A 26,765-nucleotide genomic window follows, 5' to 3' on the forward strand; every position below is an offset into this window, starting at 1 on the left:
TGACTATTATTATACCATGTATAGTTGCTTATCTACAATATTTAATTCTCACATATTAGTGTTATTAAAAATATATATATTTCAAGTTTATATCAAGTTTTGTGTCTGTCAGGACAAAATGTTCTGTGAAATTATAAGAAAGCATTTGTTCAGTGAAGAAAACCCTTACTACTTTTTGTTCATTAAGGGTCAGTGTAACTAATTATATAATTATATATATATGTAACTAATGTATATAATTATTTTATAATATTTGTGTAATACCATATAGTGTGAAACCGTGATATTATTGGAGATGGTTATCATACTGTGAAAATCTCATACTGTTGTAACCCTAGTCGGCTTTGTAACATAATAAAAATTTGTTCCACCTTGAACAGCTAACAAGCTGCAGCTTTTACTATTGCATCAGATATAATAAAAACACACAATTATACTATACAAAAATGACTTCCTTCACCCATTGGTGTCAAATACCAGTGTTGTAAAGAGTATGCAAAGGTCATACCTGAGTAAAAGTTAAGATGTTGTGTTAAAATATTACTTTGAGTGAAAGCCACTCATGCAAATAATACTTGAGTTACTGATATTAAATGTACTGTGGCATCAAAAGTAATATTTTGTCAATAAATGAACACTTAAGTATCAAAAGTGAAAGTAAAATTGTGTTTGCATATCTGTTCTCCTGTTTTATTGTGGATGTTTGTATATCAGGTTTTATATGTTGCATTTTATTATGTTATGACTGCTACCTTGGCCAGGTCTCTCTTGTGAAAGTGATCTTGATCTCAATGGGCTTTCCTGGTAAAATAAGGTGGAAAAAAGTGAATTATACAAATATTTATGTATGCGTGCTGATGGGTCATTCCATGCCAGCTCAACTAGGGCGTCCCAGTTCATGTCATGGATTTTCTTGAAAAAAATTCATGTTGAAACTTCTACTAAATTCATGGGACCTTGTAAAATCATATCGCTGTACTCCAAATACTTTGTAAGTTATGGGAAATGTAACTATGTGAAAATATTGATATTCATTGCGTATATATAAACATAAAATCCAAAGATGTTACCATACTCCATTATTTATAAGCTATTTATAGCTATTTTTTCGTACTTTTTACTGACTATAATGTTAAATTCAGTGATTTTATTTCATCAGATATTTGTACTGTGTTGATTCAAGGTTTTCTATCTGTGATACCTACTGAGCCTGTTTTTCACAGGGTTATGGAAATGTGCACGTTACAGCTTGTAATGGCTTGGTTTGTTGCATATAGGCGACTCGTAAGCAAACTTATCAAACAAATGTGATATAGTGAGTAAAAACTACCATATTTGCCTCCTAAATGTAGTGGGCCGGGAGTGTAAAGTAGCAGAAAATAGAAATACTCGGGTAAAGTACAAATACCTCAAAAGTGTACTCAAATACAGCACGATGATGCATTCACTTGCCCTCTCTGTTGTTTCCCTCTGGGTTATCTCAGGTTGTAGCAGCGACATACAGCGAGGTGGGACAAGAGGAGGAGGGGGAGGAGGAGGAAGGAGGAGGAGGAAGGAGAAAGGAGGAGGAGGAGGATGGATACTGTGAGTGACGACGGTGTCACAGCTAACCACTAGGTCAGTTTCACGGTATCTAACTACCCGCGTAAACACACAGAGGACATAACAGAGGCAGAGTACTAAGTGAACACAACAAGAGTCTAACTACTGTTGGCCGGACCACTGTCTTCTTCTTCTTCTTCTTCTTCTTCTTCTTCTTCTTCTTCTTCTTGTCGTCGCTCCCTGGGAGGAAGAAGGGCGAGGATATTATGGCTGCACTTTCTCCACAGATCCGAGGACTTCAGACAGATGAGGTAAACTATCTCGTTAATGAGAGCGCTCATGTGACCACGTCGTTAGCACGATGGCTAACTAGTTGACGCTAACGAGCTAACGAACGTTAACTGGTCAGCTCGCGCGACACCAGGAGTTCTTTGTTAGCTGAAACGTGTTAATTATTGATAGAAAATCGATGGTATTGATCTGCTCCGCTACTTCTCAGCTTACATTTATGTTATGCATAACTTAGAGCCGTGGCTGCTCACTTTTTTTCTTAGCCAGGAAACACAACAGGCTCCTGAGCTGTCAACGCCTCTCTGTTGGCCCGTCCTCAGCACACACACACACAGAGAGAGAGACACACACACCAAAACAAAAGTCGACCAAACTCTGAATTATCTTGCTAGAAAATCACGTTGTCAGAGCTCTCTGGTCCAGATAACAATGTAAGGGCCCTGTGGTAGGGTTATACATAATGCCAAGCCTGTGTGAGCTGTGATTTGGTTGCGAAATCACATGACGGTTCATCATCAACTTTACAGTAAAGGCTCAAATGAGGCTGGGGTTATTATGGTGGGAAGTGCCAAGTATTGTCAGGATGTTACATCATCCTGACAATACTGGGCGACACCGACTGCACAGAGGGGGGGTTTGTACACCATGCCTGTGAAAGGGATTAATATGTAAAGTAAGATTTCTGTAAATTTATGAGATAAGATTGAAGGGGGGATTGTTTTGTTTACAAAGATTACGATTCTCTACTAGGCATGGGACAATATGAGACATTCTTGTCACATTTACCCTGTTCAACATTATTGCTATTCACGATATTATCCTGATACTCATCTAAATATTCTTAAAACTTAAAAAAACATACCTGAATCACTTCAACCTTACATTTGGTTAGGAAACAGACATTTTGACTGTATCACAGATAGGACACACGTCTTTTTGAAAAGTGAAAAACATTCGATCGAAAAAATCTCAAAGCAATATTATGTAACTTTTTTTGCTTAAACCAACAGCTTCAAAATCATGTTGATAGTACGGTGTCTTGTAATGGCTAGGTAGGTTCAATGGTGTCTTCATCTCAGCCACTCCGCCCCCCTATCACTTGTTTCTGCACTGTGTCACAATGTAACTCCAGTGAGAGGGTAGGATCACAGCGTTACATACATGTTTACTTCAAGATACACATAACATTGTTATGACATGATGAGTTTTGTTTGCAGTTGGCACCTACATTACGTCCGACAAACTGTTACAGACCTGGGATTTGTATTTACGACAGTGGTGTTGCACTCAGAAACTGTGGGGTCTCCTAATCGCACATAATGCCAATTTCAGTTTCAAGTAATCATAAATCATAAGGTCTTCCTGCACAAATAAAGGATAAATAAATGGTGGTAACTTCATCTCCCTGTTGTTTTTTACTTTGGAATCCAGACTATTTACACACATCCGATCTAACTTTCTTTTGTGGCGATTATAATTTGCAAGCTAGGCCTTCAGCTATGTTGACAGGCTTAGACAATTCAACGTAAATCAGGAAAACAACATAGGACTGTAAGTCGGTGAGCTAGACAGCGATAGTCAGTTATCTGGATTCACAATTATCCCAATAATGAAAATTAAGCCTGAATAACTTGTTGTGAGTGTTTTTTGTCATCATCAAAGATAAATTCTTTTATCGTCCCATCCCTATTCAGTACCTTGCTATTGATTTCTATAGTATACTTATCTGTGTATAGCATGAGTGTGTACATATCTAATGAAGCGATACCAACACAAGACAATATTCATTCTCTACTGGACTTACGCTGGCCATGTACAGGATAATACCAGGCAGTGTTGTGTATATTTAGAGTTAGAGTTCTTCGCTATATGTTTCTAGTTAACATTTAATTAATTTATGTTTTTATTGTTTGTTTCTTATCTTCCTCTTTGACTCACCTTGTGTTGTTTGGTTTATGATTCATGTGTGACTGTAATTTTCCGTCAGGATATATCTCTGTCTTTATGACATTATTATCGTATTCATACACTAATTTGCAGGTTTTTTTGTTATTTCAGGAGGAAACCAGAATCCTAAAACTGAAAGTCATTGCTGGAATTGGGCTGGCCAAAAAGGATATACTTGGAGCCAGGTAAGTTGTAGATAGTTTGGGCAATGCTGATACTGATGTTTGAGAGTAAATATATATTGGCTGATATCCGTAGATTTTTTTGCATTGAATAGAATATTCAACAGAAGATTTTACGGTTTAATAATAAACTTTATAGTTTGAAGTGACATCATTGCACTATAACAGTAAACTTACTGGGAATTTGAGAATTATAAATCACACCAAGCATCTTTTTCTGCATTCTAAAATCTAAAACAAAGTCTTGCTATTAGTGCATATCAGACAACATTAAGGCCGATACCGATCTGATGCACTGATGGGGCTGTAATGGGTAATGTAATAGGGCTGCTATTAGATTAATAATCAATCAAACTGCCAGTTATTTTCTCAATTAAACAACTGATCATCACATATTTTGTTTTTCTGAGCAGCAGTCCCTTAAAAACAAAGATATTCAGTTTGCTATCAAAGAAGACATACGAAGCAGCAAAATTATTAATTAACTGTTTAGAAGCTAGAACCATTAAAGTACTTAGCATTTGTTTAACCAAATTGGTTATCAAAATAGTTGAGGAATATTTGAGTATATTAGTAGCTCTACATTAATCTATTGATATTTTTTCTATTAATCAGTAAAACAGTTACTTGTGAAAATGCTTTTCACAAAACCCAGACCGCAAGATGATGCCTTAAAATGGCTTGTTTTGTTCAAGCAACAGTCCAGAACTCACCTATGTTTAATATACAATGATATATCAGAGATATGATATAAAGAGAAAACAAATCCTCACATTTGACAAGAAAGTTTTTTTATGATTTACTTAAACAAATTATGGATTATCAAAATTGTTGACTGTTAATTTATCTGTCAATATCTAAGAAACTTTGTTGGTCATGTCTCATTATGTTTTTCTGTTTTCTGTGGAATCAAAGTCATCTTCCTGTACATATGAGATGGCCTTTTCCTGTCAAATGTCTTAACTATTTTCAGTACAGCGTGACAGTCAGAACTTGCTTGCAGAAATTGCATCCTCTAAACCATTGTCTAGCGGGACAGGAAGGTGATGGCGACATTTGTTGAACAAAGAACACACGTACGTCAGAGCCTGTCAGTGATCTGTCAATGAACCATGAATCAGTTTGTGTGTCATTATTTCTGATTGAGTCCACCATATCCTAAAAAAGGAAACGAAAGTTCAAAATTCTTAAGAATTAAGAAATTTGCTGGTGTTTTATGTGCACATAGCCCCAAATTATGCAACACTGGCCCTTATCTCAAGAGCATGAATTAGTAATGAGTACTGATTAGGTTAGTCTACATCATAGTGTCAGGTTGTTGGGAATTTTATGACTAAGAACTCGAAAGACACAAGCAAATATAGTCCTCTAACTGAGCTGTTTATGACCTTTTAACGTCTTCCTTTGACCTACTATTAGCTCTATTTCAAATTCTCGATGAAAAACATTTAAAAAACATTTCCTCCTCACCATTAAATACAATCTATCAACAACATGTTGATTTTTTTTGTATTTTGGGGGTTTTCTTTGCTTTTTTCTGCTGTGTGATTAATTGTTCATGTTATAACCAAAACTGCTGTATTAGTATCACTCCAATGTAACACCAGTTATTTAATACATTACTCAATGATGGATGTGGTTTTAATGCATGTCACAGTGCCTCAAACTATTATAAATTAACAATTACACTCAATTTTCCGTTGAGCATAGACTAGCTGGAACCATTATGTTAATGTTTCTCAGGGCAGGATGCAGTTCCTGATCTGATCAGGCAGTGGTGGAAAGTGTTTCACTTCCTTTAGAAACCACATAAGCGACTAATGCACACAAAGAGCAGAAAGTAGATCACACATGTTAAAATCTTATAGATCTGCACCATGAATTAATCTATATGTGTCTCTCTTTTTCATTCAGTGATCCATATACAAGACTGTCCCTCTATGACCCTGTCAATGGAGAACTCACAAGTCTTCAGACTAAAACAATAAAAAAGGTGAGTAACTGAACATCTACATTTGCAGTGTCACTTATTCTATTTGTTTGACTAATATTTTGATTTTATATTTCCTTCCCATCTCTTGCTACTTGAAGACACTGGACCCAAAATGGAATGAAGAGTTCTTTTTCCGAGTAAGTAGTAAATTTATCTCTTCTATCTTGTGTTGTGTTACACATACATGGGTGTGCCAGCAAATGATTTGTGGCCTTTCATGACAAGCCACTGGATTAATTTACTGATATATCATCATCTTTAACCATAAAATACATTTAAAAAGTCGTGTTGTTGGCTTTGTTGACCAGGCATTATTGTTGAACCCAGTACGTTTGTGTTTTGACTATACAATCTATATGTTGTTTCAGGTTGATCCCAGTAAGCATCGAGTACTGTTGGAGGTGTTTGACGAGAACCGTCTGGTAAGTGATTTATTAATGTGCGAACTGTCTGTGTATAATTTTTATTATTCTGACAAACTGGACACAGTTTTCTTTTAAATTGCTCTAGTTCTTTATTTTTTTTCCTACAATATCTATTTAAGTGTGTCTTGATGTTCACTGAGAGTAGGTGGAAGGCTTCATTCACTGTAGGGCTGCAACTAACTAACAAAAACTTTCCTCATCAATTAAACATTCATTATTTTCTCTATGAATCATTTGGTCAATCAAATGTCAGAAAATACAAAAAAAGCTTGTCAGCACAAGAAGATGATTTTTAAAGCTGTTGTTTTGTCTGAAATTTACTACATAAGACAAGACAGTCTGCTTGAAAAATGCCAATGTATTTGCTGTCAATCAACAAATTGATTAAACGACAAATTATTGCAGCTAGTTCACCTATAGATAGTAACTGTCTGTTTCCTGATGTGAAAAACAAAATATATGTCTAAATCTTCCACAAAATCTAATTTTCTATACATTTAGCACAGAGTGCACAGGGAAAACTGCCATCCATTAAGTCTAGAGATGTTCTAAGAAGGTGGATAACCTGCTCCACCTGTACATGACAAATGTCAGTTTGTTATAATTAAAGGTTTGGTGTTTTGTTAACTATATTGTGCTTTAGAACCCTGGACAGGCACTACACAAATAGGGCTTCTGGCTGTGTACACTGGTCTAAACAAATCACTGAAAATAAAGTACTGGAAATCAATTTTAAGAGCTGCTCTGTTATAGAGGGACATGTCTTAATTGATAGTTGATAGCAGTGTGGTGTTGATAGTTTTAGCACACTCAGCATATTGGACACAGCTCAAAGATGTTAAGCCTGGAAACAGTATCACAAAGGATGAATATTTAAAACAGACAGATGTGCAGAGAAGCTTTTTAAATAAATATTACATTATATAAACATCATGTGTGTCTTTCAAACCTAATGTGTGTAGACCACAAAAACACCATGAATGCCAAACAAGGGATTGTGTCATATCTCTGTAGATAAAGGTATCCTCCAGTCAGTGCAAAGTTAACTTTGTTTTGTCACCCGTATTTTGCCATGACATGTGTGATATTGTTTGAAAACTGAGATACCTTATTAGTCCGAGCTTTAAATATGGGCAAATGTGGCTGCCATAAGGGCATCCTAAGGCCTGTAGCTTACTGTACAAGTGTGCATAGAGACTGAAGAGTCAGATATCACACCAAGGGTAGATCATGTAGATGACAGAGATATTATGCGTCATGATATGTAGTGAAATAGTTTCTGTTCAGATGCAAATGCACAGGGTTCTTGTGTGTAGAAGCAGCTTGGTGAGATCTGAGCTTTAGGCTGTTATGTAAGATTGAGTTATGAGATTGGAGGCTGCAGTGAATATAGAGGCCAGTGTCTAACACTCTCTGGTTGATTACACAGTTTGTGCACAGCAGTGTTGAAGCTTTTGTTAAAGTCAGGTTGATATCAGTTGAGCTCTTGACCCAGTTTCATGCTGGTCTGATGCACAGCAGGTATTGGGACACCTGAGCAGCCACACCACAGTGACAGAGCCACTGTTGTCTCAGACATGCTGCGAACTGTGCCATCTGTATGTGATATAAACACAGTCAAGCATTTAGCCAACATGAACAGTCACGAAGTGTTTGACCCTACTGACTATCACCTAACCTCTTACAAGCATACTGAATGTTTATAAGGACATGTAGTTAATAACTAAAGAATAACATAAATATAAATAGGTAATGCGGGTGTTTCTAGTTGATGTGATAGTAGTGTTATTTAAATATATCCTGCTGTTCCAACTGATTTTCAGCTATAATAACATTTAGACATATCAGTACCTGTCCTGCCTTCACCATGGTGAAAAACTGATTCATCAACCAGTCCAAACTGGTCGAGTTTGCTCGGTGAATATAACAAGGAGCCGCATGTTAGATTCTCAGAAGAATCAAGTCAGCTTGCGGCAGCTACTTGCAACCTCTTGTCCACTATGAACAACTTGTCACTTTTCCGCGCAGAACTTACAATGCTATGCTATGAAAATAAAATATTGTGATAGTTTTGCCCCACTCCCTTTCAGCTGTTGCATTTCTTACCATTGCAACGCTTTGTAATTCTGTATTCTTCTTTATGGAGAAGCTTGTACAACATTGATCATTTGTTGCAGTTTGATGTGTTGCACAAGATTTGTTTGGTTTTGTTTATCTGCAGTCCCTTGGCAGGTCACATTGGAAAGTAAATACAAATAGAGTACACACACACACACACACACACACACATACTCGCATATAAATACTTTGGGGACACCACTTTCTGAATGATTTAGAAGGAAGATACGGAGGTCCACAGATTACAAATGATACTCAAGCGATGAAAATCACTTCATATTTCAGGCACAACCAACTTTTGTGCCATGTGAAATTATACCTTCAGTTTGTGCACAAATAATTCAGTCTTAAGAAACCAACTTCAGGGGACTTTCTTCTTCACTCTGTTTGCAATGCTGAATGTTTCTAGAAGGTGTTATGTCACAGGTTGACAGTCACATGAGAAAACCTGGGTGTGACTGACAGACTGTGCCTTGTCATGTTCCAGGTAGATTTTGGAGAAATTTGGAGGGTGTGTCAGCACTGTGAACGTGCTTCTGAGCACGTGTGTGTCAATGCTGCTCTGACACACGGAGGAATGGGCCGAAACTTGTTCATTTTTGTCTTGTTAGCAACAGTCTGAGAATGAAGCTGGGTCCGTTTGCTTGTCCCTTTTAAAGATATGAAATTTGCCATTCATTGTATAGTTATTGCTCTACAACGATAAATAGTTTTTGTGATCTGCAGTTTGGCCTTTCACCTAGTGCCATTATGAGTTTCCTGATTGTTTCATAACAATGATCTTTGAGAACTAATGGCAGCCGTCCATAAATTTAAAAACGGGTGTTTTGGAGTGTGATGAACATTGCAGCTTCTGATCAGTCATTTTGTAAATGCTAAAGAATGCACTTTGTGCTGTTCAGCATTTTTGCAGCTTGTTGAGCAAGTTAAGATGTTTATTGAAGGAGGAGAGAGAAGAAGTGCTCCAGGCGAAACCAGGAAGGACCCCATAATCTAACAACAGTGTTGTCTCTCCTGGTTCCAAGTTCTTTTAGCAGCAGCCGAAGACACTCACAAACTCCCAGACACCGGCCGACATAGTCGTAGTAACACATTAAAAATGTAGTGAGATACTTTCAGTAGTTTCCTTTCAGATATCACGTGCTGGCATGGAGATGTCTTTGTAGCAAGCCTGAATAGATGGTATGCACATGACATCACCGTATGTGGAAGTTACCATGGTTACTATCCCTTGAATGAATAGCCACCATGAATTCACATGGAAAACACTGATAAAATGGTCAAGAGCTGTTGTCACAGACTAACCAGAATATCCTGTGAAGTCCACAACATTTTTGATCAGGTTGACAAGTCCTGCTTTAAAGCATCTACATGTCTTCAGGCTTTGTTCAGTGTAATGCTACTAAGATGAATTCTTCTGCCCTCACTATGTGTTAAGATGCGCTGCGACACGGCCAGCTAAATAAACTTAGCCTTAACTTAGCTAACTAAGCTTTGTTCTGTGAGAAACTGTGAAGCTATGAACACACTATTGGACAAAAAATTCAGTGATTAGTCCAAAAACCAGAGAGAGAATTCTACCAAATCACACAAGTCAACAGTCACAACAGGGCTGCAGTATAAACAGCCTCAGAAAGGGCATTTGGGGAAGAAGATAAAAGATGATTGTCAATAATTGCTGGGACACAGAGACTGGAGCTGTGTCTGAAATCACTTCCTTGTTCTCTCATTTTCTACTCCCTAGAGTAGATAATGGACACTCGACACTTTGCTCAATAGTGAGAAGTAAATTGAGATTTGGGTCATTGACAGTACTTGGCAGATAGTAAATGTAGTACACTTAATAGTAAATCTTTTTACTGTACTTAACTTTCTCTGTAATGTGAATAATCGACTTTCAGAAGCAAAAAAATAGGTCCAACGATAGTAGCCAGTGACAAAGTGGAAAAAGGCCCAGTTATCTCCACCAATAACTTATCCAACTAGCTGATAAATTTGTTTTAGAAAGAGGGTTTAACTTTCTCCACCTTGGCTGCAGGCATGCTAACATTAACTGCGGTTACTGCAGGCGACCTGGCTTACAGACTATCAAACAAGGTACACTGTGCAGCTTTTAGTAATACTTTGTGTTTGATCGTATGTTTCCGCAGGTTACACATGTTGTCCTCACCAGCTTTGCACATTACAAATATTACATCATTGTCTTCGCCAAGTTTTGAAAAGTGTAACCACACTTGAGACCACTTTCGGCTCACTGTTGCCCTGTCTCACTGTGACCTGAACAAGCTGCAAGGCCAACGTCCTCTCAGTCTTTCTCTTTGTCTCTATCCATGAGTTTCCTGGGGAAGACACTGGGGAGGTTAACGCTTCTTTGTGATACTTCCGGTGCTCTGCAGAACTAGCATAAGTAACAAAGTATAATCACTGATGCACCGGCGGCACTTTCAAGGCTTTAGAAAACTAAGTGGGCCAAGCAACAATGATAATGTTAGTAATATTCATTCGATAAAGTCGGTAACCTAGATCTTTAATGAATGAATATGCCGTACCAGTTGCTCTAAGAATGAGGATTAGCACCCTGTTTCCCTGGAATACGCCATTTCTGGTTACGCTACAAGATGCGCCAGAAGTCTCATGGGTGCTAGGAAATAGGGTGGATACTCCAAGTTACTCTCTTAGATGGGCTCTCATCTGCTGAAATTTGGCACAGTTATCACAAATCGCATCACATACTGTAGCACATTTGATTTGCCACTGAGTTGTGGTGAGGAGGGTTGTAGACTGTCACAAAGTGATAGTTTAGCAACTCGTTGGTCTAACTCATTAAAGCTGCTCTCAAAGTAATGATTGCACATACAGTTTATCAACTCGTTAGCTCCTGCTGAATGTCAGAGCCTTCCCATCTCTCATGTGGACTACTCTAACCACACCTTACAGACACAGTTTGTAATGACACTCAAACACGTTCTCTTAAGAGTTTATTAAATATAGCTTGTCCTTCAGTCTTTCCTTTGGTCACAATGCTCATTTTGGTGCCACACTCATGTGTATATTATTGCCAGCTTTGCTTTATTATTAGCCTATTACACCATATGTATGACGTGGCATGTGGTGTGTGCGTCACCAATCTTATCTTATGGCCTACGTACCACCGTCAGTTCAACCTTCTTTTGGCCTGGTGAGTGATTAATAGCCTATCACGAGGTGTCCCGGTAGTCATGTTGGTTTAAAAAATAGGTCACTACAGCCATGAAGTGTCCACTGGTGAATCATATCTTTATCCTGGCCGCGACTCTTACTATTACACCCTATACTGAAAGTGATTTGGATGCAGGGTAATGCCCTGAAATAGTCCAGCCTGGCTCACAATAGGCTGCCATTAATAAACAGGACTGTCAACAGCCATGGAGAGGAAATCAGACGAGCACTGACTGTTACATGAGGTGTCATTTAACAGGTGTCATGTCACTGTCAAAGCAATCCCAGTTCGTTCCTGTTCTTATCTCCTTGTGTTTTCCGTAGGTAGGCAGATAACATGTCACATATCGCTTCATCTCTGCATTTTTGTTAAACAAGTTTTCTGTTTCTTCACAAGCAAAAGAAACACAGTGAAATATTTCTTGACTTTAGTTATACTTTTGTATGATTTAAGTTTGAATGATTTTCACTTTCCTGCCTATTTTCACAAGCTATGGTGGTTTTTGTGTGCTATGCAGTTTTGCAACCCAGTCCTCAGGTTTATACAGAATTATGTTGAAAGTCATTCCCTTTGATTTCCTGTAATTCAATAGCAGTGGGTAAAAATATTTGTGGGGGCACAGAGCAGCAGAAACATTAGAAGCATAGCTGTAGCAGGAAGTCTTGCGTGAGGTGCCTGAGGCAGATGTAACAGTTTACCAGAGCTTCAGTCTAAGATGCAGCATAGAGGGCTTCCATGTTGTTGTTTTTCCAAAAGGGTAAACAGGAGCGAGGCAGCTAGAAAAGATTCGGGGTGTTAGATGTTAATTTGTCTGCAACTCGAGAGGTACAGTTAACTAGCAGCTAAGCTAAAGCAGGTCAGAGGTGGAGGCTTTGTCCTTTAAGTTTAAGTGTATTTTTTTTCCCTTTTAGAGTTAAAGCTCCCTTAAAGGGGCAAACCTCTGTGATTGCTCTAGTTTCAAAGGTCGTGTGTTTGGGTCATGTCTCCAAACAGAACCACTGACCTCCTCTGACTAAAAGCTGAGATCAGCCTGGAGAGGAATGTAGGTTGTCACCAGAGCTATTTTGGCAATGTACAGCAGCTAATGATTGTGATCACAGAGCAGAGCTCGGAGCAGTTGCTTTGCTTTCCTTTTTTCCTACCAGCAAGTTTGATCATGCAGCTCTGGCTGGCGCTGCAGGGATTAGAGAGTTAAACGAATGGCACGTCGGCTGCGCTTGCACTTTGCGTCAAGGAGAAGCAACACGGACCCTCTGTCAGAAAGCCTCAGCAGCCATGGTGAGGAGAGTGGAGTCAGCGTGCCAGCTCGAAGCCCCGCAGAGATTCTGGCTCATAGCTCTGTCCACTTGAAGGTGACTCCTCTGTCACCAGACTATGCTAATTTACAGCGATACTCTTCAGTATTCATACCCAGGGTTAACACTGGAGGATGTAATAAGAAGAGCATATTGCAGATCGCGCTGCAGCCCTGTGGAAAGGTCAGTGGAGAGCTGGATGGCAGTATAGAGGATGGAGACCCTGGGGGTAACGAAGGAGGAGCAGGTAGTGGCTCTGACGGAGGCTCGTGCAGCAGCAGCATGGCCAGCGATGGCGGGTACTGTAGCAGCAACAGCATCTTTGAGCCAGAGGCTCCAGAAAAGCACAGGACCACCCAGGAGAGGAGTCAACTCTGCCGCAAGTCGAAGGTCCCGCTGAGACGGTGCTCCTCCTTGGTTATATTTCCAAAGAGCCCCTGCAGCACCCCACCTGCTTCCCCAGTCAGTCCAGTGGCTCTACCTGCTCTCCCACCATTGAGGGGGTCTCATCAGTCATCTCTTCAGACATCTGCTGGTGAATTTTCACAAGATGACGAGGAAGTTACTTGCAAAGGGTCCACCACTACGGCAGTAAGTGGCCGTCGTCTCCCAAAAGGAAATTGTGCAGCCGAGTTCAGGGACACCAAACACATGGTGCAATTTAATATTCCTTTACAGGATGAACCAAAAGGCAAAACGGAGGACAGGAGTAAAGTGATGGAACTCTCATCGAGTCTAGACAGATCGAACCGTCACTCTAGCAGCGTTCTGCTGCACTTTGCCCACCAGAGACCAATCATACCCGGGAAGGGAGCTACAACCATGGCTACAGTCACCAACCCGGCTGAGGGTGAACATGACCCTCACAAAAAACTGTATCGTAGTACCTCTGCTTGTTTGTTCTCCTCAACTAAACTGTCAGAGAAAAACCAAAAGGTCTGTTCTTCAGGAAAAGGCCAGGAAATGCCTGAGGAAAACCATTGTCATCGCGCCATACAAAGGAGCTTTTCTCTTGAGGTGCCCTACGCTAACACTGGAATTTCATGTCACGTTTCAAATCCAAAACTCAGTAGCCCTTGCTCTCCACATGTGCACATTCATTTGTCTCCTTGCTGCCCTGCTAAGCTGCCTAGCTCTGTCACTGATGTAAACACAAACCACGAAGGGAATAATACACCAAAGAGCCCTGGTCAAAACCCCAAGGTGAGTGTTAAGTTTCTTAATTAGGTGATGGTGTCTAACCATGAGGAATGAGCTGAGATGTCTGAAACTTCACAGTGAATTGTGAGGCAAAGTTGGTCAAGATATCTGACACAGAAAGGCCTCAAGAATGAGCACTGTGTCGCTCATAATGGCGTTTAACTGGTTCAAGTAGATTCCATACTGCTTTGTTGTGACTGCTTGAGTGACACCACTTTGAATTCAGCCTTTATGCACAGCATGGAATGAAAGTTAAGCGTCATGACTACTTTAAATAACAAATATGCTAATGTTGGCCTGATGCTAAATGTTGCTTCTTTGGCAATTTTTTAATAAAGGATAGTTTAAGAGGGATTATTTTTCTGACACTAGATATTTTAATGGAGTTGGGAATATACATATATGCCATTCAAATCCCTAAAACTCTGTTTACTCAGCGTCAGCCATTAGGCTCGCCACAAGCCAGAGCGAAACTCAGTAACTGAGAAGATTGCTACAGCTAAGTCATGCAATTAACAAGCCCAATGTGGACAAACATTCGGAGGTATTCGGTTACATTACAGTAAATCCATTTGCATGGTGGTTTCCAAGAAAAGCGTGACAAGAAGGAAAAGTTGTTGATCTTTCATCTTGTGTGTGTTCATTCGTTTGGTGTGTGAAGACGTGCTCAACTTAGTTAGTTCTCCATTTTTATTATTCTGTTAGCGCTATGAGTGATCGACTTAAGTATTTACCCAGGCTAATTTTAGTGGTGGGAAAAGCAGTGCCCCTTGCTGATATAAATAAAGTGCCTCTGAAATATTCCCCCTGACTCCAGATAGTCTGGTGGTCTGTAGCTCTGCCCAGTCCCGTGGATTCAAATTTAACAGCATGATACTAGAGCAGCGCACAGTCATGCCAGCCATCTGTGGACATGGTGTGTGTGTCCGTGTGGTGGGGGTAATGTAATGTAGGCAGGATGGGAGCGTGAGCCTTTCCCAGTAAAAGGATGGTGTGTCCCTTCCCTCTGGGTCCCCCTGCCAGGCAGTGTTTGTGAAGTATCAGGTGTCAGCCTCCCCCCTGCATTTAGCAGGTTGTCAAGTATGAAGGTCTCCTGCAGTAATTAGCCGCTCCATTTACTTTTAAATGTCTAAATTTGCTTTTGTAAATCTGGATTTCCTTTTCTCACTTTAAAATGCCCCTGAAATGCCATTATCGAGTGTATTTATTTCACTTGAGTTTGCTGTTGATAGTCCTCCATGTGTATTTAGTCCCGTGACAAATAAAACATCTCCCTCTCAGAAATCTGCATCAAATACGGCACGCCTTTGTTTACATTCTGCCTGTGTCGACACACAACGGAGCGTCAACAATATTATTCACTATCAAAAGTACATAATTCAAATTAGACATGTAAAAATACTAAAACATAACTCAAATGGTCTTATGGGATTCTCATTCTTCTATAAATTGAAGCATTTAAAAAAAAAAACAGGTAGTGAGTTCACTGACTAAATATGGCTAAATGAGCTTTGTACTCACCAGTGACCTTTTTACAGCAGCTGTAAAAAGGATCGCCTCATGCCTGCAAGCAGCCCCAACAATGTTAAATATATCCACTACAAATAAATGGGGGAAATTAACATCTTTAGTTTTTGAAATTCAAACATTTTGCGGCAAACTATGTGGTCAAATGTGTCACAAGCCACAATGGAAATTTTTTTGAAAGTTTGAGGTTTGCCTCCCTTATCTGCTGTGCCATCATAACCCAATATGCCTCTTCACATGTGTTAATGAACAACCAGGTGTGACCACGTTAAACAAGGAAGGTGAACAACACGAATCAGAAATCTCTCTGCTGTATTTGCAAGAAAAGCAAGTCATACAGTAGCTTACTGAAGGCACAAGCAGAATAAACAGATGATGTCGTATAATGGCCAATATTTAACTATAATTAAATCTAGTTAAGATTTGATTGTCTAAACTAGTTTTGTGCCGCTGACATAGTGTTTGTCGTGGAGAGTAGTACTTCCTACTTCCTTCAAGTCATAACATGTGGTTTACATAAATCATTCACCCGTTAAAAAACAATGTATACATCTTGATCTGTGTTGCGTGTTCATTTGTTTTGTGACGACACAGATGTTAGCAGGATTTATAGCAATAAGGATATATCAATTTCTGGATATATAAGATAAATAACTGCAATACGATGATGGTGAAACAAAGTAAATTTAGTTTTAGAAAAATTACCATTCAAACACCTGGGTTTTGGTTGCGCATGAATAATAATTTTGTTGAGAAAGCTAAAGTTGAATCATTCCCTGTATCACATACCTGCGTTGGAGGAAGTGGGCCAATTCAGGATCGGTTTTGAATCCTTTCAAATTTCGTAGTTCTCTCCGTCTGTTAAATGACCAATCAAAGTTGACTTTTTTTTCACGCATGCTCTGTGATTGTCCCTTACAGCTTTTTTTTGTTCTTTGGTCAATTATTTTCTTTTTCTCTTCAGTACCGCTCTGGTATCAGCCATAAGCACAAAATATTATGTCTAAAATTAAATTCTCTAAAGAAAAGTCTCCTCCTGCTTCCTTTTAACCAGCAAACGCACAGCTCGCTGTTAAGCTTTGCCTGGGGAAATGTAAACAGACACTTCCGGTCTGTGTGCCTTAAATTTTTATGTCTGATTTCACAGGAAATCCGACCAAGTAGAAGGCGTTAAAAATAACTATGTAGAAATAGCCAACCTTTTCTCGTGCTTATATAGGTCAGAGAGGCATCAGTATTACATTGAGACTTTCATAGCAAGCTTATAGTACCTTTAATTCAACAACTTTAACTGTTTAAAAACTGGAATATGACCACTTTCTTCCTAAATATGTTTTGGTTATACATTCTCCATCAGCACAACAAATGATCTCTGCAGTCTATCTGTTTTGATGTTACTGCCTCCTGCAGTAAATAGTTTCCAGTGTGGAAAAAAACAAGGCCGTCGCACAACATTTTACAGCTTAGAGTAAGCTTTGTCATTATAATTAAGCGTAGTCTCTGCAGCTCTGGCAGCCTTCATTTGCTCCTTTGTGTCTTTGCCAAAACATAACTTCTTCTTCTTTAATGTCAATGTTTTCACAGATTTGTACCTCAGTTCGTAACCAGGATGGCTCATCATTAGACACGTTGCCTGCTCCAATAACATTAGTTGGGCGGCTCTTCAGAAGTTTAGGTTTCACAAGCTGCTGTCCACCTGTTAAAAGTAGTTTGTCGTTGCAGAGCTAAGATGGATATCACTGAGCTTGCTCCACGGATACAAAAACATGTGTCTCTAGCTGTTTGCCACAGCCTCATACAGTATGTGGTCAGCACTGCTTAATGCCACATGCTAAACTGAGTTGCTTTTAGTGTCACATGAACCTTCAGGGATGCTCTGAATGGACATTTATCTCTGCTTGACTTTTTATCTTGAGGTCTCGTCATGTGTCCAGGCCATACACTCGCTCCTTGTTAAGCTTTGCCTCACCTAACCTTACATCCAGGACGTTTGCGGGGAAATAGATGGTTTCACTACATAGAAAATTCTATTTGTGTGTTCTGAAATAGAAACGACACACTTAATTTTTCAAACCAGCAGGCATAATCATCACTACTCTATAAGCCTGTAATTGTTAATGCATTACTGTTTATGAAAGACTGAGCAGAGGTTTAATTTGACAGAGGGATCAGTTGTCTGGTTAGTCTGTGATTGTTTGTATCGTTCAGTTTCTCAAGATATGAGAAGTCTGTTTAAAGTTATTAAGGTCTAATCAGTGTGAATGTGACACTGAATTGATCATTTAATCCTTCTAGATGTCATGCGTCTGACTGTGTATAGTAATGAATCTCTTTTCTTTCTAAATCTCTAAATGCACCAACCAGCATAGGATCGTAAGAAAAGCACACATTTTCTGATAACTGGTGATTGAAGCATTGTCTCCAAAACATGAACTTGATTTATAAACTTAGAAAAGACTTTATAGACTTATAGAAAACAATGCTACGATACGAGACTACCCAACAGACACATTGTGGGACAAAAATGTCATTATCAATTTGGTATCTTGTGCCTCAGTCAGAAGGAAAGAAGCTTTTTCACTGTCATATTTTTTGAAATCTTTATTTTCCTCTCCACTCTCATTAACTGTTGTGAACGTAAATATAGGCGGAAAGCTAAGTGTTCAATATGAAACAACACTATTGTGTATACTTTATACACACATACACTCTAGTAAATCTCCAGTGGTTATTATAGGGGCCATATGCAAACAATACCAAAAGATATACACATTTTAACTCTCTTAATATCCTGTGGACTGTGGTGTGTAAATAAATGTAACTTACATTTATGACACTGAATGCTGATGTCTCCTTAAACAAATAGCTCACTGTAAACACAACAATGCTACTGCAACCATAAATGCAGCTGTTCCCTGGGAATGGAGAGCATCTACAGCTTGCAGACTAGTAATGTGATTTAAAGCAAAAATGCCAGAAATTCCTCAACTCCAGTCTCTGAGTTGAGATGAATTGTTGCCTCTCTTTGCCTTACTTTATAGTAAACTGGATTTTTCTTAAGTTTTAGGCTGCTTTTGAGACAAAATAATTGACATGAGTCATTTTTAGAATTTTCTGACATTGTACAGGTCAGAAGATTAATCAATAAATTGAGAAAAAACATCTGCACATTTATCAAAATGAAAATAATTGTTAGTTGCAGCCCTACATTTTAGACTTCTGATTTCCATTTTAGCCGACGGTCTTTACCCAGAGTGACTAACAGTAATTGTTGCCGTTGAGTAAAGTCTAATTTCTAGACCAACAGACTGCGATTTCCAAAAATTAACATTGATGTACTTGAGGTTATTAGTAATTAAAAACAAACAGGACCCACTATTGTGGTTAAAATCTTGGCAAAATTAAAAGGGATGGTAGCATATGGGTTTTCAGAATTTAATCATCGCTTGTGTGCTTGTCACTTTTCTTTTAACTTGGACTTAACTGCTTTTTCTTGGCTGCACTATTAGAAGTGCAAGGGCAGGACGAAGGAGGCCTCCATCTATATTTGTTCACGTAAACACTCTATACTGCTGTTGGACAGTCTGACCTGCTGCAGGGTGTTAATTTGGTCTCAAAGCTGACTCCCACAGTGCCTTCAGCCCTTCTGCCTTTGAGACTGCAATAAAGGCATGCAGTGAATGTGTGAAGTGTTCAAAGAAGGGACAGTTTATTTGACAAATGCTACATTATTTTTGTCCCAGTCTTTCAAGCAATAACACAGTGCAGCCATTCATTGTGGGCTGATAAACACTCTCCTACTTTTTAATCTATCAGGAAATGGATCAAGTCAAATGACTCATTGTTTTAAGTAGAAAAAATGTGCTGTATTTGCGCTGAGGATGATTTAAGATAGTTTGAAGGCCTTGTCTTGATATGATAGAGACATGACAGGAGGTAAAAATACACATTGCATGCTCCTATGGGGATATTACAGTGGTTCTTATTACACCAAAGACGTCTAAGTAACAGAACATGTCCAGGCCAGTCTTCTGTATATGTGTGTGTGTGTGTGTGTGTGTGTGTGTGTGTGTGTGTGTGTGTGTGTGTGTGTTTGTAAGAGGAGATAATATTGTCATGATCCTGACATGTGTGCCCCTCTGCCTACAGACACGGGATGACTTCCTGGGACAGGTGGACGTCCCCTTGAATCAGATCCCGGTGAGTTCTTTGTTGCAGGAAATCTTTCTTCTGTATGACTTGTTTTAAGGTGAAGTGATTTTGTTTTACTGTAGTTTTTACTGTACGAGCTCTCGACCTCAATCTCATTCACGCCACCATGTGAATGTAAACATGCTCACCCGTATTCTAGTGTCTGTTCCACATCGTCGTCTATAGTTTTGTAAACACAGTCTGTCATGTTTATGTTACGTTCCTGCTTTGTTTCATTATAAATACAACACCCACAAATTTGCCCTCATGGTGCAATGTCACAGATCATTGCATGCAGTCGTATCTTTAAATATACAGTGTTATGATACAATGCAGGGCAGTAGATTTATTCACGTGGCTGTTAAAGTGTTTGGAGAGTTAAAGATTTCCTTTTATCGTTTCTCAGATTCTCAGATTTCCTTTTTATTGTTTTGTTTCTTTCTCAGACAGAAAATCCTAACACAGAAAGGCCATTCACATTCAAGGATTTTCTGCTTCACCCACGAAGGTTGGCATGATTTCATGGTTATTAAATCTTTTGTCTTTTCCTGTTTTACATTCCATTTTTACATGTTTATTTTGAGAAATGTTCGTTCAATACTTTGTTTTTAAACCATCCTGACATATTTATGTATTCCTTAATCTATTTGTTGCGCAGTCACAAGTCCAGAGTCAAAGGACATCTGCGTCTTAAAATGACGTATCTACCAAAAAACCCAGGTTCGGAGGAGGAGACAGCAGATCAGACTGAGGACACGGATGTAAGTCTGGCTAATGTTTGTGCAGTAACAATATATCTCTCATGATCTTCAAAAATATCACAGATCCTCTTGTGTTTGGTTTGCTTCCGCAGTGATTTTTATTACTCGTTTATGATAGATAAGCTCAGTTTGATAAGGTCATTCAGTTGTGGCTTGATGGCCTCAAGCAAACTTATGAGAGCATCAATCACAGGTTATAGATTTTTAGTTCCCAGTCGTTGTGAATTTGTACTGAACAAACCCTTTCATGCCCAAACTCAAACTCAGGGTTGTTTGTACATTTTGTTGCTTGTACAGTTTTCTCTATGGAAACAGTAAGAACAGGTTAAGTGATTGTTTATCATCACACATGGAAATCATTGTGATTGGACGTTGAATGTCTCTCTGAATAATTTTAACCATAGGCAACAATTGAAGTTCATGAGAGTAATATGAGTTCTTCTAGAGCATGGATCATCTCTTTAATCTAAATCTTGTCTTAATACACTATGTCCATGAGTCTAGCTTATAGTTGTCACTCTATGCATTTTTAAAATATGCTGATTATTTCTTCAGAATGATCTTAAGCCAAGTCTTCTTTGATGTGTGCAGTCAAACAGCTGTTCATCCTGTTTGTGCTGCCTTTTTAAATCGTTTTGTTCATGTTTTGCAGCCTAGTTGGGAGTTTCTGGAGTCTCAGGACATGTCAGGTCCCAGACAAAGCCAGCTGCTTCCTGCTCTGCCCCCTGGCTGGGAGGAACGGCAGGACAACCTGGGGAGAACCTACTTTGTCAATCATGAGAGCAGAACCACACAGTGGCAACGACCCACAATGCAGTAAGCAGAGTCTTGTCTGCAAAGTTATAAAAAAAATGGTGCAGTTGTTGGTGCAGTACTGATGGTGAATGTTTATGTATGTTTTCGTCCTAAACAGAGACAATAATGTGGAACTGGAAAGAAGACAGAATAATAATACGGAGGTGGAGCATGCTTTTATTACACGCAGACAGATCTCAGACCCCGATGAGAACACCACGCGAGAGTCTCCTGAGGTAATTTGAACTTTTTAATACATTTGCATTTGTATTTGCATGCCCTTCACTGTGTCCTGCTTGTCTTGTATTACTGTGTTCTGTTCAGACCTACCTGTATTTTTCCATTTTGTTTAGGAAGGAAAATTATTTGATGAATGAGTTTTAAAACAAAACAAAACCTTTTTTAATCCCAACATGCCCAGTGAACAAGCTCTTAACTCGTTGAAGCTTTTTACTGTTTTTCAGCTCATCGTTATCATTTTTCAGCCGATTACTTAACTGTTTTTGGTTTTAATTTCACAGCCTTCATAGCATTGTTCTTTATGCTGCAGCATGCCATAAGTTTTTCAGTGAAAAAACTCAAAAAACCTACTTTGCACTCCCTGCTCAGCACCAAACAGATGGCAGACACAGTTAGCAAATAGCTGGTGAACATATTGGAGCATTTAGCAGCTAAAGAGCCAGATATTTTCCATCAGGATCTGGTGAAGAGCAAAAACAGAACTAAAAGGGGAGCGAATATTGGACTTCAAACATGACTCCAAATGAATGATACTGTTGCTCTGTATCCGTTGGATGTGTAAATAGGCACCTGTTTGTTCAACATATCAACTAAAATGTGACGATATGACTGTGTTGTGTTCACAGCTTGTTTCTACTTCCCAAAGTGGCAAAAAAAATCATCTTTTACAGGTTTAAGAATATCACACAGCCTGTCCACAACACAGTTTTTAACAATGCTTTTTCAGGTGAATGCGTCCTGATAGCCCATGTTGAAGCCAGATGTTGCTGTACCAGTGCAGTTCTTGCTTGTCCTCTGAGGGCTTTGGCATAAACACTTTCATTTCCTCTAAACAAACTAACATTTAGGTTTTTGAAACAGAACTCTCAGTGGCCTGCACTGTATATTTAAACTGAGTAATTTGGCAGAGCTAACCGTAGATCAGTCTCCCACTGTGTGTCCTTAATGTGTCTCTAATGTCTTATCTTCTAGAGCTGGGAGGTCATTACAGAGGATGATTCCACCTTGAACCACAGCAATAACCAGGTCACTACACCCAGAACGCCTGTGCCTGAATTCCACTCGTTCTGCGACGATCTGAGAAACGTTAACATTTCATGGGCCTCATCCAGCGAGCTGAACACCTCCCAGACAGTGAGTCATTTTCTGTGCAGCATAAGGTTCTAGTTACCGTAAGTCAGAGGAAGAGAGACACATAATGAGATTTATATGAACCACAGGCTTCCAATGAGAGAGAGAAGGAAAGTACATTATATACACATTAATAACCAGATGATCATTGTTGTGTTTGTCATCCTTCCCCTCTGATGCAGGATCATGCTAGCAATTCACGCCATTCCAGTCTCAGAGGAAGTACCCGGTCTTCAACAGGAGAGGAACATCCCGTTAATCCTGTGGTAAGTTATACACACCCTGATGAAATCACTCCTTGCTTCCTACCTTTTACCAAACCTGTCTTGCATCAGAATGTTGCTGTGTGAGTGATACTCAGGTATTTTCTTTAATCAGCTTCTCTCACTTCCTGTGCTGTTGGAGTTAGGAAATGGTTTGAGTGAGATAAATGTCTTTGTTGGTGTTGTGTTTCACAGGGAGCTTGAGGTTTCTGTATTGATCACTGCATTCAATTTTAATGTCATTCAATAGCTGCTTCCAACCTCATCTGGGCTTCCTCCGGGCTGGGAGGAGAAGCGAGACAATAAAGGAAGACGCTACTACGTCAACCACAACAGTCGATCCACTTCATGGACAAAACCCCTCGTTCAGGTACACACCAGGCTTTCCTATTATCCACTGGGGGGCAAATATACTAACGTGCATAGATATATGTATGTACTAACAACTAATCAAGTTTAGTCATTTGTTTAACACCAGTATGTCTCCATGTTGTAATGTTTGTTTGACAGAGAACCTCAGAGGTACCCACAGCACCAGCAGCAGCACAGGGTGGTGCAGGTTCACCCCAGAGCCCCCCTCCACCCCAACCGCCTGCCCCCAGCGAAGAGTCTCCCCAGCACACCCCGAGCCCCGAGCCCACATATGAATCTGGCTTCCTGCCAGCCGGTTGGGAGGTTCGCAGTGCTCCCAGTGGAAGACCCTTTTTCATCGACCACAACACAAAGACTACTACCTGGGTGAGAAGGCAACACACAATTATAAGTGGTGGCCACCCACTTAGAGATGCATTTCTATTAATGGCGCACCAAGAAAGCTAGTATTTTATTTCTTACGTGTTTCCTGATGCAAAGTCCATTCAGCAGTGATATCTCCTGTGTATGCATTCCTCTTTGACACGCCCTGTTTGTTTTGCACTGAACAGGAAGATCCCAGGCTAAAGATTCCTGTGCAGCAGAGGAGGAGAGCCTCACTCGACCCATCTGATCTCGGCGTTCTGCCAGTAAGTTCATTAGCTACGAAAAGATCAGTAGCAAATCAGTTGAGACATTTGTCACCGTTGGAGCTGACAGTGCTGCCTACTGTATTCAATAGTCTAAAGTCAACTTATTAAGGAGTTAATTATTAAACACATTTTTTTCCTTCCTAGCCTGGCTGGGAGGAGAGAGTCCACACTGATGGGAGGATATTCTACATAGATCACAGTACGTATGACATTCAACACTCAAATACATCTCAGACTAAATGATGAGTATGTTTCCATACTAAAAAAAGGGCCTCTGATGTGTTTTATTTCATAGACACCAGGACCACACAATGGGATGACCCCAGATTACAGAACTCAGCTATAACTGGACCAGTAAGTATAACCTGAATTTGAACCTTTATTTCTCAGTAACATGTAGGCAAGTACGATATATATTTTTTGAAATATTGGCCCAATATTGGGAAACTTATATTGTTGGTTGTTCATCTGTATTATTTTAGCCAATAAATAGAGCCAATAATAAGAAGGCAAACTGCTTTCATTGACCTAAAAAGCATTTACAAACTCTGATACACTAGGTGGCTATTTGCACCTTGAAAGTTGGTTTGAAAAATAAACACAGAGAAAACAAGAGAGCCAAATTTGTTCATACAGTTTCAGAGGAAGTCAACACATTTGCAGTTTGCAGCACATGTTTCACAGGGGTTCAGAGAGGAGGCAAAAAGTATACGAGTTTTAACAGATCTTATGAGAGCTGTGGAATATCAAAATGTCTTTGGACACTAGATCTAAGCCTTTCTCACCCTCAGGTGTGCATAAACCATCGATTTTGAACTTCTTTTTCAATACAAAACATGTGAAATATCAATTATATTATCATTATCGGCCATGAGTATCATGTAATTATGATTATTGGTAAGGGCTCCAAAAAAAATCCATATCTTGCATCTCCAGTAACATGATATTAGCATAAGATAAAACCTGTTCTCTATTTATAGCTTACAGGTTTCCTATAGATATGTATCATTGACCACAGTGTAGGTCATAAGGTTAGGATTGATTTGTTGCTGCTGAACACTGTCCTGTTTTGCTTATAGGCAGTGCCTTATTCCAGAGATTATAAACAGAAGTATGACTACTTCAGGAAGAAGCTCAAGAAACCGGTAAGTGTCCTTCAGGAGCAACTGTAACTGAGACTGTTTACCTTGCAAATAAAACTATTCTAATAAGGAGTGGTGTTACTCTGATATCAGTTTTTCTGTCTCAATTTCACATATTCTGTATTTGTTTAAAGGTCCCAAATTATAGAATGTGGGATTTTCATGTATTTTTTTATTATAAAGCATAGTGCTCTCTACATATTTTTATATATATATATATATATATATATAAATTCTGTGAAATTATCAAAACGGTCCATCTGTGAAAAAATGCACACAGCCTGTATTCAGAAACGGTGCCTTCAAACGAGCCATCAGGACGTCTGTAAGGCTGTGATGTCACAGCTATACAGTCACCACCTTCAACCTTCAGCACGACTGTGGTTACAGAAACACTGTAAGAGCTGATGTGGGCAGTGCCTGCTCAGGCTGGTGAGAGCTGACCAATCAGAGCAGACTGGGCTTTTTGAGAGGTGACCCTTAATGAGACAAACACTAACACCGAGAGTTCACACAGAGAGCGAATAGAGGTGCTGCAGCAATGGACAGTTTCTAGTAGGCATCCACTATTAGCATAATATGGGACCTTTAACCATCGGATAATCGCAAGCTTTATCCTTAATGAGCTCAATACATTTCTATGCAGGCTGACATCCCAAACCGCTTTGAGATGAAGATGAGACGAAACGCGGTGTTCGAGGACTCATACCGACGCATCCTGTCAGTTAAGAAGGCTGACTTGCTGAAGGCACGACTGTGGGTGGAGTTTGAGGGAGAAAAAGGACTGGATTATGGTGGCGTGGCAAGGGAGTGGTTCTTCCTCATGTCTAAGGAGATGTTCAACCCGTACTACGGACTGTTTGAGTATTCTGCCACGTGAGTCTCTTTTTATATGTTCTCTAATGGTCACATCATTAACGTGTGTTTAAATGAGTATAGGCTCCATACCAGTCTAGTGTTGCACAGACTGAGACCGAAAATACAAGCACAGGTCAAAAGGAATACATAATCACAGAATTGTATTTCCTTTAGCAACATAAAAATACACTCGGGAGAGCTGTAATTATCTGTAGGTTAGAAGCAGGACAGCTGATTTTGAAAAATGTCTTTGTGTTTGTCTTCCAGGGATAACTACACGCTGCAGATTAACCCCAACTCAGGTTTATGCAACGAGGACCACCTGTCCTACTTCAAGTTCATCGGCCGGGTGGCAGGCATGGCCGTTTATCATGGCAAACTGCTCGATGGTGAGTGCTACCTGACTGTGTGACGTGTGTGAAAATGTTTGTATAAATGTTGTTCTAATGGTAGCAGCCACAGCAGTGAGAAAGTTTAAAAGAACTAGATTAAGTTGTGTGATTTTAATAGATTCTGACATTTTTGTTTGTGCTCTTCAAAGCGTTTTTCATTCGGCCTTTCTACAAGATGATGCTACAGAAGCCGATCACTCTCCAGGACATGGAGTCTGTTGTGAGTGTTTTTTATTGAGTAAACACCTTGAATCAGGATCTTCACATTA

General features: G+C 39.5%; 1 protein-coding gene across 2 annotated transcripts in view; it reads left to right on the plus strand.

The window, feature by feature from the left end:
- The first annotated feature begins 1,384 nt into the window (after positions 1-1,384).
- The window catches only part of nedd4a (NEDD4 E3 ubiquitin protein ligase a), a 30,896-nt gene continuing 5,515 nt past the window's right edge, over positions 1,385-26,765 (plus strand). Inside the window, exons 1-22 of one of the 2 annotated variants that reach the window (XM_084362184.1) lie at positions 1,385-1,617; positions 1,794-1,853; positions 3,892-3,965; positions 5,877-5,955; positions 6,054-6,092; positions 6,324-6,377; positions 19,869-19,919; positions 20,357-20,418; positions 20,569-20,671; positions 21,324-21,487; positions 21,585-21,702; positions 22,679-22,840; positions 23,020-23,103; positions 23,351-23,470; positions 23,611-23,838; positions 24,024-24,101; positions 24,249-24,303; positions 24,400-24,458; positions 25,184-25,249; positions 25,893-26,122; positions 26,372-26,493; positions 26,646-26,716. In XM_084362184.1, coding sequence (XP_084218310.1) covers positions 1,809-1,853; positions 3,892-3,965; positions 5,877-5,955; positions 6,054-6,092; positions 6,324-6,377; positions 19,869-19,919; positions 20,357-20,418; positions 20,569-20,671; positions 21,324-21,487; positions 21,585-21,702; positions 22,679-22,840; positions 23,020-23,103; positions 23,351-23,470; positions 23,611-23,838; positions 24,024-24,101; positions 24,249-24,303; positions 24,400-24,458; positions 25,184-25,249; positions 25,893-26,122; positions 26,372-26,493; positions 26,646-26,716 — 2,064 coding nt within the window. In that variant the 5' untranslated portion in view covers positions 1,385-1,617; positions 1,794-1,808. Of the gene's footprint in view, positions 1,618-1,793; positions 1,854-3,891; positions 3,966-5,876; positions 5,956-6,053; positions 6,093-6,323; positions 6,378-12,570; positions 14,196-19,868; positions 19,920-20,356; positions 20,419-20,568; positions 20,672-21,323; positions 21,488-21,584; positions 21,703-22,678; positions 22,841-23,019; positions 23,104-23,350; positions 23,471-23,610; positions 23,839-24,023; positions 24,102-24,248; positions 24,304-24,399; positions 24,459-25,183; positions 25,250-25,892; positions 26,123-26,371; positions 26,494-26,645; positions 26,717-26,765 lie in introns of those variants that run through there. The other variant, XM_084362183.1, reaches the window with a different exon arrangement.

The sequence above is a fragment of the Pagrus pagrus genome (genome assembly GCF_965226575.1).
Source record: "Pagrus pagrus genome assembly, chromosome: 1".
NCBI lineage: Eukaryota > Metazoa > Chordata > Actinopteri > Spariformes > Sparidae > Pagrus > Pagrus pagrus.